The 17,228-nt window shown below is 35.6% G+C and overlaps 1 protein-coding gene across 3 annotated transcripts in view; it reads right to left on the bottom strand.

Moving 5' to 3' along the window:
• Positions 1-17,228, bottom strand: part of CSMD3 (CUB and Sushi multiple domains 3) — a 1,374,620-nt gene that overhangs the window by 321,557 nt on the left and 1,035,835 nt on the right. For all 3 annotated transcript variants that reach the window (XM_049854130.1, XM_049854131.1, XM_049854132.1), the window contains 2 exons: positions 16,594-16,781; positions 1,827-2,021 (listed from right to left, as the gene is read on the bottom strand). In XM_049854130.1, coding sequence (XP_049710087.1) covers positions 1,827-2,021; positions 16,594-16,781 — 383 coding nt within the window. The remainder of the gene's footprint in view (positions 1-1,826; positions 2,022-16,593; positions 16,782-17,228) is intronic.

Below are 17,228 nucleotides of genomic sequence, written 5' to 3'. Positions count from 1 at the left end.
GGATCATTGCTGAAAGAATACCAGAAAGATGTTTACCTGTGTTTTTTGACTGTGCAAAGGCTTTCAACTGTGCGGATCATAACAAATTATAGATAAAATTGTGAAGAGTGAGTTTCAGAACACTTAATTGTGCTTATAATGATCCTGTACAGAGTCCAAGAGGCAGTCATTGGAACAGAACAAGGGGATACTGTGTGGTTTAAAATCAGGAAAGCCATGCATCAAGGTGGTATTCTTTTCCATTTTCATTCATTCTGTATGCTGAGCAAATAATCCGAAAGTCTAGATTATATGAAGGGGAACATAGCATTAAGATTGATGGAAGACTCACTGACATCCTGTGATATGCAGATGACATAACCTTGCTTACTGAGAGCAAAGAAGACTTGAAGCACTTACTGATGAGGATCAAAGACCACAGACCTAGGTATGGATTATAAAGAAAACAAAAATTCTCACAAGTGGACCAATAAGCAACATCATGATAAATGGAGAAAATACTGAAGTCGTCAAGGGTTTCATTTTACTTGGATCCACAATCAACACCCTTGTGACTTGTGTATGTACAGAAATCATATACAGGTATACAATAAAATTTTAACAAGTGATACATGACCATGGACATCAGACACCAAAAATTACTACTACTAACCATCAGATCAGACTTGTTTTATTTTTTCACTGAAATTCACAGTAAGAAAAACACATAGTATCATGGCCCAATGTAAACATACACACATATTCGTTTGTATGTGTATGCGTGTTTGTATAAGAGCCCAGGTGGTGCAAGGGGTTTGTGATTGGCTACTAACCTAAAGGTTGTCCGATCAAACCCACCCAGAGCCTCTGCAGAAGAAATGACCTGGCAATATGCTTCAGTTAAGATTATAGCGAAGAAAACTATGTAATAGTTCTACTCTAACACATAGAGTCTCCATGAGGCAGGGGCTGCCTCAACAGCAGGTAACAAGAACAACTATATATGTGTGTGTATATGTGTGTGCACATAACTGAGAAAAGTTCCACAAATTTAACCTGACTTTGAATTCTAATATTTTTCTCCTTTATAGTTTTTTTTTTTTTTTTTTAATCTAAATTGATTCAATTACATGTCATTTATAAAAATGCTAGTCAGGACCCAATAAATTGATTATATGACTCACTGGTGGTGACCCCTAGTTTGGAAACTCTTAGATGATATCATCTCCATGCCAGTTTTGTACACTGCATTAGGATCATTCAACTGACTGGGGAGTCTGTGGTAACCTTCTACAGTGATATAACTATTTCTCTCTCCTTACTGAAATGTTATTTTCTACTGTATCTCTGTTCTTATATAGAGTTACATACAAGCATATGATTCCTAAACATGTCCTTAAAAAAAAAAATGTCCTTACATAACATTATTTTCAGGAGAAATGCATATGCTTAATTCTTGATATTATTTAAGTTACTTAAGCTGGAATGCTAGTTTTAGTGTGTCCTTCATTTATTCAGCGAATAGATTTTGAGCAGCTAACATTTTCAGGCACTCTATATGAAGACATAAGAATGAACACAATAGGCAATGCCTTGGCTCTCAGTGAGATTGCCTACATTGTTTTAGAGACACCTGGTAACATAAGCCCTTTTCCAAAATCAGTTCATTATTGAACTCACTTAAAAATTCTCTGATAATAACTGATTGCTTTTCTCTATACCACACTTGTTGACTATAGGTAAAAGGGTTCATTAAAAAAAAAAAAAATCCAGAAATTACTTTAAATATAAATTGAGTATTTCTGCCGAATAATAAAAGTCAGCAAAAAAAAAAAAGTGCTTCTTACCATGACAACTTGGTAGGGCTCTATTCCATCCAGGTCTTCCGTCATCTCCCATGATACAGGTGAGTGTTGAATAACCTTGAAGAACATAGCCTGCATCACAGTAATAGGTGACCGTTGACCCTAATTTATAATCCATTCCAAGTCTGGTACCATTCATTATATTGCCTGGATCAAAGCAAGATTCTCGGAGTTTTGCTGTAAAAGAGTAGTGATATAAAATAAGTTTCTTTAAATTGCTATTTTTTAATGAAATTTCTAAGACGTATTCATTTCTTCCTCTAAATGGAAAGTACCCTTTCTGATTCTGTTTGGGGGCTCAAAGTACAAAGTAGCTCTTAACCATATCTGAAATTTTGCTAATTTATATTGGTTAGTAGGAGAAAAAAAAAATCTTGGTAGGTATTCTTATTAATATTAGTGTATAATACAGCCAAATACAGAATTTTAAAATTTATTTAAGTATGTGCTGTAATCCATGGACAAGTTATCTTAATTGACTTTGGAGGAAAAAAAGGATCCCTTCTACTACTTATTTGTTTAAAAGATCTTTACCCCAAATAATGTACAGCCATCCCATGCTACTGACCCTAGAAATTACATCGTTGCCTATGCTGAGCTCAGTACAATTCAGCACGAGAAGGAAAGTAAGGGACCCTACTTCTCTGTCCTGCAACTATTTCTCTTACCCTATTGTATTTCCTCTAGTTATCCTCCATATCAGAAGTCTACCCTTATAAAAAAGCGACAAAATATTTACAAAATCCGAGCCACAGACTTTTTGGATGTACAGTCTGTGTCAAAGTAAAGTACTTTCAAAACTAGCAATAAAAGACAAATTGGAAAATAAAGTCCACTCACAGCAAAGAAAATGTTTTCTGTGCTCGCAGATAGTAAACTAAAGCATTTTGAAAAAGTGTACAGAAATAAAAAGATTTTGTGGGCTAGGCACTAGAACATCCTTTTGTTAACAGACCTGGATAAAGCCTGGAGTTGCCTTCCAGTTTATTATTATTATAGGTTACTTAGAAGTAATAAATATGCAAGGTAAGGCCATCACAATAAATTCAGGATACCAAACGTGGTGATTTTCTATATTAGAATTTGTCTTAGGCTAATGAGAAGTCAGGAGGCAGGTGTACTTCTACGTATGAGTCAGGGAACCACTGGAATCTAAGTGAACAATATCTTAGTGCTTGGCTAATACAGAACTTATATTAAAATCTGATTAATTGTAACAGTAAGAATATATAGTGTCCATTCTTAAAAGTTTGCCAAGAATTTAAAGTACTTAAGTTTTATAAGAACTAATGAGAATTCTGTGCTTTAGGAAGACGCCATATAGAATTTAAAAAAAATAATATTTTATTGTATTTTTAGTGAAAGTTTGCACAGCAGGTTAGATTTCCATTTGACAAGTTCTACACAAACTGCTCTGCAACATTAAACAAAGAGAATGTGTCAACATTCTCTTCAACTGTGTTCTGGTTTTCTGTTTTCTGTACTCTAGTTCCCCTGTCCCCTTATCTTATCTTGGCTTAGAGTCATTGTTGATCATTTGGTCTCATATAGGTGTTTTTTTCTTTTTTTAATAGAGCACCATACTCACAAATAATTTCTTTTGTGCGCCAATCTGTTATTTTGCTAAAAGATGACCTCAGGGGATATTTTCAAAGTTTAAAAACAGTACCATGTATAATTTGTCTTACTTCAACCAAAGAAAATGGTGGAATCATAATTTAAGTGATTTTAATAAAATATCAGAGGAATGAATAAGGTCCACCTTCTCTCCTCCATTTCTTTTTTCCTTTTTCTAAAAATACTTCTTAAGAGCCCACAATCCAACTAATGCTGGAAACAGATTAGTGGATAACCAGAAAATATTCTGGCACTTATGGAGTTTATAGTCCATTAAATAAATGCCTGTATGTGTAAAGAGTGATGAATAAGGAGAAGCATGTTACAGGGGAACCTTCTTGAAGAAGTGATATCTTAACTGAGCATTGAGAAATAATAAGGAGTTGACTAGCGGAAGGGAGATGAAGAGCAAGAAAGGGAGATGCAATGGTGTGTGCCAGTCAGATAAATTGAATACCTGAGTTTTAGACCAAAACTAAACAATTTGACCTCCCAAGTGTGCCTACTCACACACACACACACACACACTTTAAAATTAATGCGCCAAGATTATAGTTGTTCCTTAATTGTGCCCTATATTTTACACTCACACTTTGCTATAAAAATTGCTTCCTAAACCAAGGAACTACAGTTCTTTCCAGATAAAAATATTCACACAACACTTTTCAGGAAAGAACTAGCAGGGCAAATACTAAATTGGTCACTTAGAATGGGGCTTTAGCCTTTTCTTACACAAAGAAAAAAAAAAAAAACCTCAACATAATTTTTAACCAGGACAGCAATGTAGCCTTTGCAGCTGGCCTTCATGAAATTGAACTGAATCCCTTGAGGGAAAAGGAAGGATTGAAATTACTGCTTAAAAGGATTAATCTCTTTGACAGGTCTAAGCATCTAATAGTCATCTTTTTGAAAAGTTTGCTTTTTCCTTCTTTAAAGTTTTCCCAGAAGTTTCAATGACATGTCAGTGAAACTGTAATGCGAATACAATGACATCCTCTTTTTTTGAGGAGAGGAAAACATGGTCGACAAATTAAAAAAATAAAAATATTGTCTCTGCAACAATTTTATATTGCTAGCCTCATTTTGAGGGGATTCATTTATTTCATTATTATGTTTACATTCTGCTTTAAATCCTTGGTGAGTAGCTTTCTATGAATAATACTGTCCTTGTTCACTTCCACGTATGCCATAGCAATTACAACTGGAATTTTTTAAAACATCTGGAGAATCCTTATGTAAAGGGCTAGGCAGTAGATAGAAAGGTGATTTTAGTTTTTGAATAAAAAATCTGTGTTGACTTGAGGCAGACAAGATGCTAACATTATTTTTTTATAATAATTAATTTTATTCACCTTAACTGTAGTTTGTCTACTGAATAGATCCTAGGTAAACGAGTCCTTTGCCTGATAATCTCCAAATAAAATGTTTCAGGAGATATCTGCTAGCTCTAATATATTTTAACTTTTCTCTTAAATTATTTCTGCTGAATATACACACATACATATATATATATATACACATACATATATAAAATCAACAGAAATATATAATTATTGTATATTATGCAGTATATATTAAATTATATATTATACACATTTTACATATTATATAAAACTTATGTCTTACCTATGGCTTTTAATTAAAGAGCTACTAAAAACATTATTTCAAATGAGTCAGGATTTAAAAAGTACTTTTTCAGTGCTAAGAGAAAACAATGTGCTTAAGTCACTATATATAACATGCATTACAAATGCCAAAGCAGAACTTTTGTACTGCCAACAGCGTCTATTTATATGTCACTTTATTTTGAGGGTACACATGTTATTTTGAAAATTCTGAGATGTATGTCTGTCTGTGATAGTTATAAACAGGATGATTTCATATTACTAGCTTTAAGACATGAGACAATTTGAGGAGGAAGCATTTCTTGAAGTAAGACTAGGAAATAGGGAGGCTGATAAGAAAAGAAAGGCTCTGGAGACCCTGAAGTGGGCAATGAGATTTTTCCACAGAATCACTTGGTATGGATTTGCAGAGATCATGAAGTCAGTACTAATATCACAAAGAAATAGTTTCTGGAGTATAAAAATAAGACTTCATGTGGAACCATGTATATGTGCGTGTTGGTATAGTAGCTAAGAATGGTGGGTTGTAGTTATAGCGATGAGAAGAATGATGTAGGTCATGGAATGAATATGGATTTCTCTCTGTGTTTATTCTTATATTTTTCCTTGCTTTTTCTCTTAATGGTAGTAATAATGTATGCAGTCTTGTGCAACTCATTTTAATAATCTGATATTCAGTTTCATCTTTTATAAAATAGGAATAGTGATACTTATAATAATGTTAATATTATATTTTTGTTGTATTTGTAAGTGGGCCTGCTTGTTGGGAGATAGAGGTGATGCATCAAAAAGGGCTAATACTGTACCTAGAACACAGTCAGTGCATGATAAATTATTAATATAATTACCATTTCTTTTAATTTCAGATCTGTAGCCTGACTCCCACAGTAGGATAAAGCTTAAGCTTAAGCTGAGAATCAGGAATGGACATATATCCTGCTGAGATATGGCAAATAGGTTTTATCTTCACTGCTTAATTACATGAATTTAGAGCTGAATGAAGATTTTAAAGGGCGGCTCTAGAAGACAAAGTAAAGCAGTAAGATGACATGTGCAAAGAGCTGGAGACAGAAAACCAAAAAGGAAGAACACGCTCAGCATTCCTCAAGCTGAAAGAACTGAAGAAAAAAATTCAAGCCTTGAGTTGCAATACTGAAGGAGTCTACGGGGAAAATACTAAACAATGCAGGAAGCATCAAAGGAAGATGGAAGGAATACACAGAGTCACTATACTAAAAGGCACTGGTTGACATTCAGTCATTTCAGGAGGTAACATATGATCAGGAACCAATGGTACTGAACTAAGAAGTCCAAACTGCTCTGAAGGCATTGGTGAAAAATAAGGCTCTGGGAATTGATGGAATACCAATTGAGATGTTTGAACAAATGGATGCAGCACTGGAAGTGCTTACTCGTCTATGCCAAGAAACTTGGAAGACAGCTACCTGGCCAAAGGACTGGAAGAGATCCATATTTATGCCTATTCCCAAGAAAGGTGATCCAACTGAATGCAGAAATTATTGAACAACATCATTGATGTCTTAGCTATCTAGTGCTACTATAATACAAATACCACAAGTGGATGGCTTTAACAGAAAGAAATTAACTTTTTCACAGTAAAGTAGGCTTAAAGTCCAAATTTAAGCTGTCAGCTCCAGGGGAAGGCTTTCTCTCTCTATTGGCCTTCTCATCAACCTAACCCTGAACCAGGAGCTTCTATGCACAGGAACGTCAGACCCAAAGGACACGCTCTGCTCCCAGCACTGCTTTCTTGGCAGTATGAGGTTCCCACTCTCTGCTTGCTTCCCTTTCCTTTTCTCTCTTGTAAGAAAAAATGTGGTGCAGGCCACACTCCAGGGAAACTTCCTTTACATTGGATCAGGGATGTGACCTTAGTAAAGGTGTTACAATCCCATCCTAATCCTCTTTAGCTTAAAATTGCAATCACAAAATGGTGGACAACCACACAATATTAGGACTCATGGCCTAACCAAGGTGACAAATATTTTTGGGCGGACACAATTCAATCCATGACAATTCATATCACATGCAAGCAAAATTTTGCTGAATATCATTCAAAAGTGGCTGCAGCAGTATATCGACAGGGAATAGCCAGAAATTCAAGCTGGATTTAGAAGAGGATGTGGAACCAGGGATATCAATGCTGATGTTAGATGGATCCTGGTTGAAAGCAGAGAATATCAGAGATGTTTACCTGTGTTTTATTGACTAAGCTAAGGCATTCAACTGTGTGGACTGTACAACAAATTATGGATAACATTGTGGAGAATAGGAATACCAGAACACTTACTTGTGCTCATGAGGAATCTGTACATGGGCAAGAGGCAGTCATTCGAACACAACAAGGGGATACTGCACGGTTTAAAGTCAGGAAAGATGTGTGTCAGGGCTCTATCCTTTCACTATATCTATTAAATCTGTAAATAATCTGAGAAGCTGGCCTATATGAAGAAGAAGGGGGATTGGAGGAAGACTCATTAACAACTCACAATATATATAAGACACAACCTTGCTTGCTGAAAGTGAAAAGGACTTGAAGTACTTACTGATAAAGATAAAAAAAACACAGCCTTTAGTATGGATTATACTTCAATGTAAAAAAAACAAAAACCCTCACAAATGGAACAATAAGCAACATCATGAAACATGAAGAAACGATTGAGGCTGTTAAGGATTTCATTTCACTTGGATCCACAATCAACACCCATGGAAGCAGCAGTCAAGGAACCAAAAGACACATTTGATTGGGCAAATCAGCTGCAAGAGATCTCTTCAAAGTGTTAATGAGCAAAGATGTCACCTTGAAGACTAAGGTGTGCCTGACCCAAGCCATGGTATTTTCAATCGCATCATATGCATGTGAAAGTTGGACAATGAATAAGGAAGACCAAAGAAGAATTGACACCTTTCACTTGTGGTATTGGTGAAGAATATTGTATATACCATGCATTGCCAAAAGAATGAACAAATCTGTCTTAGAAGAAGTACAAACAGAATGCTCCTTAGAAGCAAGGATGGAGAGACTGTGTCTTACATACTTTGGACATGTTGTCAGGAGGGATCAGTCCCTGGAGAAGGTCATCATGCTTGGCAGAGTACAGACTCAGCGATAAAGAGGAAGACCCTCAACAAGGTGGATTGACAACAATGGCTGCAATAATGAGCTCAAGCATAACAACGATTGTAAGGATGACTCAGGACTGGGCAGTGTTTCATTCTGTTGTGCATAGGGTCACTAGAGCTATGTAATACAGCTATGATAACTTTAGTAATAGATTACCAAAATATTATTTAATATATTTGTGCACTGAAATCAGCAATGCATATTAAAAGTAACAAATGGTGAACAGTCTGCTTTGATTCCATGAGTGTAAAGATAGTTTAATACTGCCTCTAGCCAAGCTATACCATGTAGCCTGGGAGTCAATTCCCCAGTCTTACCAGCCACACCGGTGGGACTCTGGGACTCTGGGGGCTTTTCTTTTTTTCTTTTTCAAATTTTTATCTAGTTATTTTTTTTCTTTCTTTTTCCTTTTTTGCTTTTCTCCATTTCTTGGTTTCTTTTTCTCTCCATGCCAGTGGCAATCTCCCTTACCACTCTTTTTTCTTTCTTTTCTTGTTTGTTTTTAGCTCCTGTTTCTCTCTTCTCCCCTTCTCCTCTTCCCCAAACCCCTATTAGCTCCACACATCACAACTGTCCCCCCTTTCCTGCCTACCTGCACCGTGCACTGAACATCACACCCCTGAGAAGCACAGGCATGGCCTACTGGAACCTGCCCAGCACTGATTTCTGTCTCTCCCTGTCAGCCTTAGTATGTGCCACAAATAACCCATCCCAGTCCCTCCCCTTCAGCTGGACCTGCCCAGCTGCACCATAGCTGATTGACTGGCCCTGCCCATTGGACAAGGAGGTGAAAAGTATTGTGACTACAGATGAGAAAACAACAAAGAACACACAGCCTGCCTGCTCAGACATAACCAAATAAAAAAAAAAAGCAGTATGAAACGAATACATCTACAATAAAGAAATGAGGAAAATAACTACTGAATGTCCTGGACACAGCAGACAATCTCAAAACACATAAAAAAACAGGACAGGATGGTTATAGTAATTATAGTATAGGTGTCCAAAATAAAACACCAGATGACTTTCCAGGAGAAGAAAAGGCACTAGAACTACCTGACAGTGAATTCAAATCTCTAATATTCAGAGCAATCCAAGAGTTGAAGCAAAAAGCAGACAAAAATGGGGGAAAAAATAGACAAATTTATGGAAAAGGCAGACAAATTCATGGAAAATACAGACCAAAAAAAAAAAAAAAAATGGAACAATTCAGGAAAGTAATACAGGAAAAAAATGCCAAAATAAACTCACAACTAGAAATCATACAAAAACAACAATTAGAAATCCAAAAGATAAACAAGATTTCAGAAATGGACAGTGTCATAGAGAGGCTGAGGAGCAGATTTGAAATGATAGAAGACAGAATCAGCAAAATTGAAGACAGACAGATACAACTCTGTTTTAGGAAAAAATCAGAAAAAAAGAACAAAGAAAAATGAAGAAACCCTGAGAATTATGTCTGATACAATCAAAAGCAAAAATTTTGCAAGTGATCAGAGTTCCAGAACAGGGAGAGAAAACAGAAAACACAGAGATCATTGAAGAATTGCTGGTAGAAAACTTCCCTAATATCATGAATGATGAAAAGCTGACCATCCAAGAAGCTCAAAGATCCCCAAATAGGATAGACCCCAAAACAAAAACACCAAGGTGTATCATAATCACATTCACTAAAACCAAAGACAAAGAAAAAAATCCTGCGAGCAGCTCAAGAAAAACAAAAAGTTTCATAAACAGGAGAAACAATAAGACTAAATGCTGATTATACGGCAGAAACCATGCAAGCAAGAAGGCAATGGAATGACATATATAAAACCTTGAAAGAAAAAAATTGCCAACCAAGAATAATATATCCCGCAAAACTTTCATTCAAATATGATGGTGAAATTATGACATTTCCAGATAAACAGAAATTGAGGGAATATGTAAAAACGAAGTCACACTTACAAGAATTATTGAAGGGAGTCCTTCGGCCTGAGAACAAACAACATCAGACCACAGGCTGAATCTAGGAGGTGAGATTGTACCAGCCAGATACCAATCTAGGAAATGAACTCTCAAGGACTATCCAAAACCAAAAGAAATGCAACATGGAACTAGAGAGGGTAATCTGTAAATGAAAACAACGTCAGAACAATAAAAGGGGGAATAAATGGTATGGGTATAGAGCTTTCTAATGGAGAGGAATTCAAGACAATACCAAGTAATAATAGACTTCTTCAAGCCTAGGAAAATAAGGGTAAATTTAAAGGTAACCACAAAGATAGTTAACAAACCTACTTATTAAAATAAAGAAGAAAAATATTGTCTCAATAAAGACAAAATCTACAAAAAACAAGAAACCCACAAACAAAAGGAACTCAGCACAGGAAAGTAAGAGGAACAAAGAAGTGTTAGCACCACAATGATCATACCCTTGCGTAATTGTGTGACCCCCCCCCCAAACACACTGAACTGAGTTTTTTTTTTCTGTGTGTGTAACTATTAAGATATTACAAAAATGATGAAGGGTAACTTCTGAGACTAGATCATAAAAGGTGTCATGGATTGAATTGTGTTCCCCAAAAATATGTGTCAACTTGGTTAGGCCAGGATTCCCAGTATTGTCTGATTGTCCTCCATTTTGTGATTGTAATTTTATGTTAAAGAGGATTAGGGTGGGATCCTAACACTCTTAGTAAGGTCACATCCCAGATCCACTGCAAAGGGAATTTCCCTGGAGTGTGGCTTACACCACCTTTTATCTTACAAGAGATAAAAGGAAAAGGCAGCAAACAGTGAGGGGGAACTCATACCACCAAGAAAGCAATGCCAGGAGCAGAGCATGTCCTTTGGAACCTGGGGTTCCTGCACAGAGAAGCTCCTACTCCAGAGTAAGATAGATAAAGACCTTACTCCAGAGCTGAAAGACAAAGCCTTCCCCTGGAGAGCTGATGTCCTGGATTTGGACTTGTAGCCTACTAGACCGTAAGAGAATAAATTTCTCTTTGTTAAAGTACACTTGTGGTACTTCTGTTATGGAAGCACTAGATACCTAAGACAAAAGGCATCATGGCCTCCTCTTCGTTTTCTCTCTGTTGTGTCAGTCACTATGGAGGAAAACAGCTGACATGTTGTGAAGACACTTTAGCAGCCCTGTGGAGAAGTTTATATGGTGAGGAGCTGAGGCTCCTGCCATTCGCCAGGTGAGTGAGCTATCTTGGAAGCAGATCTTCCAGCCCCAGTCAAGCCTTGGGACGACTAAACCCTGGTCAACAGCTTGACTAAGACCTCATGAAAATTGTCCATCAGAACCATCTAGCCAAACTGCTCCCACATTACTGACCTGAAAAAGCTATATGGAACAATAAATGTTATTGTTCTTTAAACTGCTAAATTTGGGGGTGCTTTGTTATGTAGCAATAGACTTGTAGACTTGTAATACATTGACAAACTGAATTAAAGGGTAGAATATTTAGACACTTTTGATAAATAATGTAAATTGCTTTCCAGAAATGTCAAATTGATTGTTATGAGTTGAATCGTGTCCCACCAAAAGAATGTTGAAGTCCTAAACCCTGGCACCTGTGAATATTACCTTGTTTGGAAAGATTCTTTGAAAATGTTATTAACAGGAGGTCATACTGGATGGAGTAAGGTAGGCCCTAACCCAATATGATTGGTGCACTTTTAAAAAGAGGAGAAGAGACACAGGGAGACATAGACACAGAGGAAAGATGCCTGTGAAGAAGGAGCCAAAGACTGGAGTGAAGCATCTGCTAGCCAAGGAATGCCAAGGATTGCCAGGAACCACCAGAAGCTAGGAATGCACAAGGAAGGATTTTCCCCTAGTGGCTTAACTTCTAGCCACCAGAACTGTGAGATGATAAATTTCTGTTGTTTTTAAATCACCCAGTTTGTAGTACTTTGTTATAGAAGCCCTAGGAAACTAATACACTGATTAACTCCCATCAGAAGTATGTGAGAGTATTTATATTTTATACCCTCGTCATCACTGAGTATTCATTTTTGTAATCGTTGTTGTTTCACAGAAAAAAGGGCATTTGCCACTTAGAAATTCTGCTTTTCTTTGATTTTTATTGTGGTTAATTTCTTTCCCATTTGTCTTTCTTCTTTTGGGAAATCTCTTTACATATAATTTGCTCAATTTCCTACTAGTTGGTGTCTTAGTGTTTTTCTTAGAGATCTGTATGAGCTGTTTGTATATAAAGGGTATTAATTATTTTTCATGTTAGTTATAAATATTTATTTTCAACCGGTAAAAAACAAGTTTAATGTTAGAACGTCTATAATATAAAACATTAGAATCTTCTCAAAGGAATCATGCAATTATTTTCAATAGTTGTAAAAATAATTCATAAAATTCTATCCCATTCATTATTAAAGAATGTTTAGTAAACTAGGAACAGAGGGGGAACTTCCTATAATCAATAAAGAATATCACTAGGAAGTATAATATATTTGATAAGAATTTAGACTTCTGGATCCTACTCTTTGAAATGAGTTATAGCTCTGCCATATGACCTTGGGCAAATTACTTAAATTTCTGCCAAAGAAAAAAATATATAAATATATATATATTTCACATATAAATATAAATAAACATGTAAAATAATTTTTATATGTAAATTACTAGGAAATGTTCCTGGAAAAATCAAGAACTCAAAAATGATAGCCCTTATTAACATTGCTCCCAGCCAGTAGCAAACATTATACTCAAAGGTGAAGTATTAGCTATATTTCCTTTTTAAAATCAGCAATGACACAAGGATGATGGCTTTTACTGCTTCTATTTGAAATGGTACTAAAATTTCTATCCAAAGCATCATGCCAAATGGAAAGTGTTCAGGGTAGGAAGAAACAGAATTGTCACTATTTGCAGACAATATCACCTACATAGAAAAAACAAAGATTTTGCAGAAAATCGTGATTACCCATGCCAGAGTTAATTAAGCTGTTTTGCTAGATATTAAGAAATTACAAAAATATATTGTTGTCTTATTGTTAGCAATAGCCATAAAATCTATTTTTAAAAATGTATCATTTAAAATAACAGTGGAAACTATAAGGATTCTAAAAGTAAAATGAGAAAAATTTTATAAAGCAAAGTATAAGCCTTTATTGCAAGACTTTTAAGAAGACATCAATAAATGGATACATATGAGATATGCCACATTAGTAGATGGAAAGGTATAATGGATTGAATTATGTCACCCCAAAAATGTGTGTATCAATTTGTCTGGGGCATGATTCCCAGTTTTGTGTGATTGTCCTTCATTTTGTGATTGTAATTTTATGTTAAAGAGGATTAGAGTGGGATTGTAACAATACTCTTGCTAAGGTCACATCCCTGATCCCATGTAAAGGGAGTTTCACTGGGGTGTGGGCTGCACCACCTTTTATCTTACAAGAAAGAAAAGGAAAAGGAAGCAAGCAGAGAGTTGCGGACTTCATATCACCAAGAAACCAGTGCCGGGAGCAGTGCCAGGAGCAGAGCGTGTCCTTTGGACCCAGGTCTCTGCGCAGAGAAGCTCCTAGTCCAGGAAAGATTGATAAGAAGGCTGACAAAGAGAGAAAGCCTTGAGCTAAGGCCCTGAATTTGGACTTTTAGCCTATTTTAAATATGAGGAAATACACTTCCCTTTGTTAAAGTCATCCACTTATGGTATTTCTGTTATAGCAGCACTAGATGACCAAAACAGAAGGTTAAACACCAAATCTTAAAAAAAAAAAAAAGGCAGTAGCCAATGGAACAGATTAGAGAATTTGGAAACTGAGGTGTAGAAACTTTGATCTCAATACAGGCCAATAAATGGTGTTAGAGCGATTAACGACGCATACAGAAAAAAAAAAAAAAAAAAAAACTTCCTAGTTTACACAAAAATAAACTCTAAATAGACTAAAGACTTGGTGAAAAGCAAATCTTTCAAACTTTAGAAGCCACTTTTTAAAAATGCCTTTATGACCTCATAATACGGAAAGGCTTTTAAAACAGGATAAAAAAAGCACAGACCATGAAAAAAGGAAGGATTAAATATTACAATAGTGATTTTTAAAACTTTTGTAGAGTGGAAAAAATCTGAAATAAGGTAAGATTATTTGCCAAAGATAGAAGTAAGTAGGGGGTAAGGTATTTACTTAGGGAATGAGGTGTTTACTATGACACAGACAATAGATAAAAGGTTTATATCCATAATACATAAAGATTTCATATGAATAAGAGAGAAAGCAGCTTATTAGAAAAGTGTGCAATGACATGAATATATAGTTAACAAAAAGGAAACCTCAGTATACAAAAGAATAAGGAAATGATGCTTAATGGTAATTTGGGAAAAACGCAAACGACAATGAAAAACCATCTAACATTCAACAGAACGAAAACTTTCAAGTCTGACACAAGTACTAACTTTTCAAAACATGGAGTTTTTAAAACTTTCATCCTCTACTTTGGAGGATAAATTTGTACGATTTCTTTGAAGGATACTTTGACAATATGGAGTTAAACTGATGAAGTTTATAGTCTTTGACCTAGCAATCTCACTCCCAGGTGTAAACACATCTTAGGCTCTCACAGATACGTTTAAGAAGGCCTTTAAAGAGTGTTCATTTCATTTTCACTCTCTTCTCGTAATGAAAGACTGGAACAGCCAAAATGTCCTTCAGCAGAAAAACTTATAAATTAATTGATATGCTCATCTGATGGAATATCTTACAGAAATTACAATTTATAAACTGAAGCTACATATCTCTAACATTGATAAATCCCAAAAACTATGTAAAGGAGAAAAAGAAATTTGCAAAAGGATATGTATGTGATAGAAATATTAAGTTCATATGGAAATAGAATGAAGGGTATATACATAATGGTAAATATAAAAATATGTACAAGCATATATACATGGAAAAGATAATCACCAAATTCTAGAATAGGATGGGTGCTTTTATGAGAAGAGCAGGACTGTCTAAAAATTACCCTGAGTGCACACTGTGGGTTGTCTGGATAGCCAGCTAGCTGGGTCCTGAGGAATGGTGGGGGAGCCTTTCCCTGTTGGAGAAGTGGTGTGGTGCTCAAGCTAAACTTTCGTTAAGATCAGCAGCTTCCTACCCCACAGTCTGAAGGTCTAAGGTGCCCAGTGTTTCCAGGTGAAGAGCAGCTACCATTCCCAAACAACCCCCTTAAACAGCTGGCACCCCAAATCCACACTGCCTGGTGCCAATCAGCCTCTGCATTCTCCAACTGGCAAGACCTTTTTTTTTTTTTTTTAATTTACTTTCTCCCATAAAATGAGGGGCTCATGGAGGGCTGGATCTTTCCACTGGAATGAAATCCACACAGTGCCCATGTCCAACAGATACCCTGGCCCTGACATGTATTTCCAAGTGATGACAGGGACACTGGAGGAATCCAGGCATTTGCACCTTCTGATTCTCACCGTGTGAGTTTTTTCTCTCCTCAACAAAACCTTCCTCAACCAATGCCATTAGAAGTTCTGGAACTTATCCCAACCTACAGAGATGAACCCCTGCTCCCATGGTAAATATAAAAGGATGTCAATTATATCTGTAATACCTTATTTCTTAAAACAAGAATAAAGATTCCCAAAGCAAATGTGGCACAATATGTTGTGACCAGCTGGGTGGTGGATACTTTGAAGTTTATTTCGTTATTTTCTATAATTTTTTTATTGAAGATATTTTGGTAACTAAAAAAAGAAGTGGTAAGTAACAAATCCAAAGCATGTATTTTCAGAACTCAATTGATAACTTCAGATGAATGATAAGCATGTCCTTTAAGGAACCTATCAGAGAAAAATAAATTCTCTCTTTTAAACTAAGGTCCCAAATTTATAAACATCCATAGGCATTCTAATTTTGAGTAATTTAAATATCTGAAGAAATATCATAAAACATTATAATTATCACTATATCTTGCTTCTATTCTGAATATTGAGTCATTTAAATATCTGAAGACATATTCTGAAATGTAATTACACTGTACTTTGTTCTCCTTAGGACTGAGAGTAGTATCTGAATTAAGGTATTTAAGTGAAACTTCAGCTCCCAAAAAATGAGTTTTTTTTTTTTTTTTTAATATTTTATGGTCATAGCCAATTGCTGTGGAATGTTAATTGCTAAATCGTTTGCCTGATACATTTCCTTTGGTAGTATTAGGGAAATGCTAATTTCCCTCTCACTGACAGGAAAAATCTACAGTGAGAGCCCTTTTCTGAGATGAATTTTAGGTAATCTTCATTAAAAAATACAAATATTACCGACAACTGATAATGGCCAGTATAAAATTACTCCTCTGTAGAAAATACAATTTAAATCATTATGCTAAAATAAAATGTTCACATTTTACCTTTGTATTCTAAATGAAATCCAGTGTAACTAACAGATCCATCACTTCGAAAAGCCAGATGCATGGTATTTGAACTGCTTTCTATTCTCTCTGGTAACTTGCTGTCTTGAAAACTTCCGATCAGTGGGCTATTACTGTCTGGTCCATCATATATGTAGAGGAAGTCATAGTTTGGTTCTATGCTAAAACTATGGGGTGAGGAACGGAAAAAAGAGAGAGACAGAGAGAGAGAAATAAGTACAATGATCATTACTATGGTATTAACTATACTAGTTTTAAAAAAAATAACAGACAACAATAATAAGCTTATTTGAAAATTCATCTGGCAACAACACAGTGAATATAAGTATTGCAACAGCAGTGGAAAGAGAAAAATTAATACATCTTGACATTTTCTACTATTTTTATGTTGGCACTGAGTCTACAAGGAATACAAATGATTGTAAAACAGAGTGTAGCTGAGGAAAAGAGCACGGATAATGAGTCCAAAGATTTGGGGTCCAGCCTCCCTTCTGCCCCTTATTAGCTACATATCCTTGCCCAAGTTACTCTGTATCAGTAAAGTGTGGGAAATAATCTATTTTTAAGTTTTTTATCCAGATATTTTGTATCATGAAAATGCAACAAATTTTTTT

The sequence above is a fragment of the Elephas maximus genome, chromosome 15, assembly GCF_024166365.1.
Source record: "Elephas maximus indicus isolate mEleMax1 chromosome 15, mEleMax1 primary haplotype, whole genome shotgun sequence".
Lineage (NCBI taxonomy): Eukaryota > Metazoa > Chordata > Mammalia > Proboscidea > Elephantidae > Elephas > Elephas maximus.
Note: the sequence above shows the minus strand (reverse complement) of the source record. Positions and strands in the feature narration are given on the sequence as shown.